Source organism: Eubalaena glacialis, chromosome 9, assembly GCF_028564815.1.
Source record: "Eubalaena glacialis isolate mEubGla1 chromosome 9, mEubGla1.1.hap2.+ XY, whole genome shotgun sequence".
Lineage (NCBI taxonomy): Eukaryota > Metazoa > Chordata > Mammalia > Artiodactyla > Balaenidae > Eubalaena > Eubalaena glacialis.
Window position 1 is genome coordinate 7,761,946 of NC_083724.1, and position 4,038 is coordinate 7,765,983.

The 4,038-nt window shown below is 64.2% G+C and overlaps 1 protein-coding gene across 1 annotated transcript; it reads left to right on the forward strand.

Annotated features, from left to right (window-relative positions):
• The first annotated feature begins 1,201 nt into the window (after positions 1 to 1,201).
• IER5L (immediate early response 5 like) lies at positions 1,202 to 2,787 on the forward strand. Its single transcript, XM_061200930.1, has one exon. It carries the CDS (start codon positions 1,398 to 1,400, stop codon positions 2,607 to 2,609), a length of 1,212 nt encoding a protein of 403 aa, XP_061056913.1. The 5' UTR covers positions 1,202 to 1,397; the 3' UTR covers positions 2,610 to 2,787.
• The last annotated feature ends 1,251 nt before the right edge of the window (positions 2,788 to 4,038 follow it).

A 4,038-nucleotide genomic window follows, 5' to 3' on the forward strand; every position in this document is an offset into this window, starting at 1 on the left:
GAGCAGCAGTCACCCCCTTTCAGGCTTCCCAGTCCAGGGGGAGAGCGCCCTGGAGATCGTCCCCACCATATCAGGCCCCAGCTGGGAGGAGGTGGCCCGTAAATGGTTCAGGACAAGAAGGAAAACAAAAGTGTCAACAAAAGTTAAGTGGGCGAGTTCCTCGGCCCTTGGTATTCGCCTCCCGTCTGGAGCTCACAGCCCTGGTACAAATCCGAGCTCTGCCCCTTAGGAGCTGTGGGATTCCCCCACGAGTCACCCCGCTCCTCAGAGACTCAGGTCCCCGCTCTGCCTCCAGTCACAGGGAGCGAGTCAGGGCGCTTCTGGCCGGGCCTGCCCCGTCCTAGGCACTTAATAACAGTCCCTATTGTCATTATTATTAGTTAGGAAGGCAAGGAAAGGTTACAGAACCGGTGATTAGGACACTGGATGTCAGCCCTCAGAACGCCTTTAGACCTCAGCTGTTTGCGAGGGGCACGCCTCCAAGCCTCCTCTATCAGAGACCAAAATTCACCATGTTTTGGTTTCTCCCGTCAGACAAGTGGGGAGGACGGCCCTTCCCCGAGTGTTCCCTGAGTCTCCTCAGCCAAAAAGTCAAGGAGTCAGGCCCAACATAACTCGGCGGCTGAGGGTACCTCGAAATCTCTTTCTCCTGAGGGGTCCCCAAAGGTCAAGCCGGCGGCCCCACTAGTCTCTTGCAAAAGCCTTGCGTCCCGCGGGTCACCCGGGGGCGGTAGGTAAGAAAGGAGGTGCCGCGTGGCCGGGAGTGGGAGCCGCGCTCACCTGCCGCAGGTGAGGCCCAGCCATGCGGAAGGGGGAGGAGCCGTAGCAGCAGCACGCAGGTGAGCCGACCCCCGGCTCCCAGGAACTAGGCCGAGGGCGGCCGCGGGCTCCAACGTGGCGGCTGCGAGGCGACCCATGTCGCAGACAGCGGCCTCGGTGGCTCCGAGTCCCGCGCGGCGCCGCGGCCACAGGAGAACATTCGAGGCAGCGGCGGCGTTGGAGGCCCGGGGTCCGTTCGGTATTTGAATAGCACAAAGGAACCGCCTTGGTCTGATTGGCCAGTCTAGTGGCCCCGGGGCGGGTAGCGTCTGTCACTCGGGAGGTTTTGGGCACTCTTATTGGCTCATCCGGTGTGGGGCGGGGCCCGGACGCCCGGCTAAATAGCTGGGGCCGGGGCCGGCCGAGGCTCATTGCTTTGGCGCCGTCTGGGGAGCACGAGCCCGCGGGTGGCGCGCAGCGCATGGTGGCGGCTCCTCTCGGAGCGCAGCCGACCCGCTGACCCGGGCTCCGTTTCCCCTGACCAGCGCGTCCCGGAGGCCGGCTGGAGGCCGAAACAGCAGCAGCATTAGCAGCAGCAGCGGTCGCGGCTGCTCCGCCGCCGCCGTCTCCGCGGGAGCATGGAGTGCGCCCTGGACGCCCAGAGCCTGATCAGCATCTCCCTGCGCAAGATCCACAGCTCCCGGACCCAGCGCGGCGGCATCAAGCTGCACAAGAACCTCCTGGTGTCCTACGTGCTCCGCAACGCGCGCCAGCTCTACCTGAGCGAGCGCTACGCCGAGCTCTACCGGCGCCAGCAGCAGCAGCAACAGCAGCAGCCGCCCCACCACCAGCACCAGCACCTCGCGTACGCGGCGCCGGGCATGCCGGCCAGCGCGGCCGACTTCGGCCCGCTCCAACTTGGCGGCGGCGGGGACGCGGAGGCGCGCGAACCTGTCGCCCGGCACCAGCTGCACCAGCTCCACCAGCTCCACCAGCTGCACCTCCAGCAGCAGCTGCACCAGCACCAGCACCCGGCGCCCAGGGGCTGCGCGGCGGCGGCGGCCGGGGCGCCCGCGGGCGGCGCGGGGGCGCTCTCGGAGCTGCCCGGGTGCGCCGCGCTCCAGCCGCCGCACGGCGCGCCCCACCGCGGGCAGCCCTTGGAGCCGCTGCAGCCGGGTCCTGCGCCGCTGCCGCCGCCCGCGCCCACCGCGCTCTGCCCGCGGGACCCTCGCGCCTCGGCCGCCTGCTCCGCGCCCTCCGCGCCCCCAGGGGCCGCCCCTCAGGCGGCTACCGCCGCCTCCCCGCCCACCTCCCCGGCCCCCGCCTCCTCCCCCGGCTTCTACCGGGGCGCGTACCCGGCCCCCTCGGACTTCGGCGTGCACTGCAGCAGCCAGACCACCGTGCTGGACCTGGACACTCACGTGGTGACCACGGTGGAGAACGGCTACTTGCACCAAGACTGCTGCGCCTCCGCCCACTGCCCCTGCTGTGGCCAGGGCGCCCCGGGACCCGGCCTGGCGTCCGCCGCCGGCTGCAAGCGCAAGTATTACCCAGGCCAGGAGGAGGAGGACGACGACGAGGAGGACGCGGGCGACCTGGGGGCCGAGCCCCCCGGGGGCGTCCCGTTCGCCCCCTGCAAGCGCGCCCGCTTCGAGGACTTCTGCCCGGACTCGTCCCCGGACGCGTCCAACATCTCAAACTTGATCTCCATCTTTGGCTCGGGCTTCTCCGGGCTAGTGAGCCGACAGCCGGACTCCTCTGAGCAGCCGCCGCCGCTCAACGGGCAGCTGTGCGCCAAGCAGGCGCTCGCCAGCCTCGGCGCCTGGACTCGAGCCATTGTCGCCTTCTAGGGACCCCCGAGGGCACGGGGACCCGGGGCCCCGCGGGGCTGGGGCCAGACAAAGACTCGGCCAAGGGGCGAGAGGAGGGAACGAACGGGCGCCCGGCCACTCGGGGCTGAGCTGGGGGCGAGTAAAGGGAGATGGCTGATGTTTTATAAATTGTAAAATAAAAAAAAAAGAAATCTAAGATCTTGGACTTTATTTTTGCAGAGAGATAAAGCGCCTATTTAAGTATGCTTTGTGTTTCACCTACTCTTTTTTTTTCTTTTTATTGTAGTGATTGCAGTGGTGTTTAGCGAGGAGCCAGCCACGTGAGGAAGGGCTGCTGCCCGGCGGAGGTGCCGGGCAGCCGGGGGCGAGGCAGGGCGCCCGGACCGCCGGGGCGCGCTGGGGGCGCAGCGCAGAAGGGCGCGGGGCCCGGGGCTCCGATTCCAATCAGTTGTCAGACCTAGGAAGCCCGGCGCTCCGTTCTCCCGAGTCCCTCCGTGGGGTGAGGAATGGGTCTTGTGAAATCCTGAGCAAAAACAAAGGCAAACTCTATCTCCGAAAGGGACGTTTGGGTCACATTTCCTCTCTGGGGGCGGCCTCCAAAGTTCTCAAAATGAGAAGGCAGAAATGAAAACACTTCAACTTTTTTTTTCTTTTCTTCGCGGGGCGGGTGTCTTGAACCCCTCCTCTCCCCGCCCCTCTGGCTCTGTCCTCCTCCCCTCCTCCACCCGTCTTCCAGACTCGGGGGTGGCGCCCGACACCCCGACACTCTCGGACACTGTTTGGGGAAGGGGTGGGGGGGCGGGCACAGCCGACTACATTTCCCATCATGCCCAGCACTGCGGTCCTCACTAAACAAAAAAGGAAGTCGATTCCTTCACCTGGATCCCCGGCGGCCCCGAGGGAGGGAGGGGCCGGGACCGCCGACTGCGTTGGAGACTTTTCACTAAGTTCCTGGTCAGATGTGGTGTTTGTGTGTGTGCTTCTAAGTTACACTGTCCTGGTTCAGCCTTCGGTTGCATTTCATGAAACCAGCATTGTTCGAGCCTGTGACAGCCCCGTCCTGTGTCTTTAGCTCGATAGATCTTGTTTAATTTAAAGCCTTTTGTTGTAAAAAGGTGGGGTTGGTCTGCAGCCCTTCTGGTTCTCTATCATCAGCACCATGTGGACTCTGAAACAAGTTGCCAACCCTTCCTTTCTTGGCCCTTCTCCCTCATTGCCCTGTATTTTTGTGCATACTGAATTGTATATCACCGGGTAAAACTGTTCAGATTATTTGTTTAAATTTATAATCTTAATAAAAAGTCGATTATAGAGGATGGCGGTGCCTCGTTTTCAGGTCGGCCTGGAGGTGGAGGGGAGGATAGAGGGTGGTGAGGAGAGACCCCTACCCTCCGGCAAACCCCAGCTCTCCTGGGCCTGGGAGGGCAGGATCTGCCCACATCCGCAG

Coding starts and splice junctions, on each gene's coding strand:
- IER5L (XM_061200930.1), top strand. CDS start 1,398: ATGGAGTGCGCCCTGGACGCCCAGAGCCTGATCAGCATCTCCCTGCGC.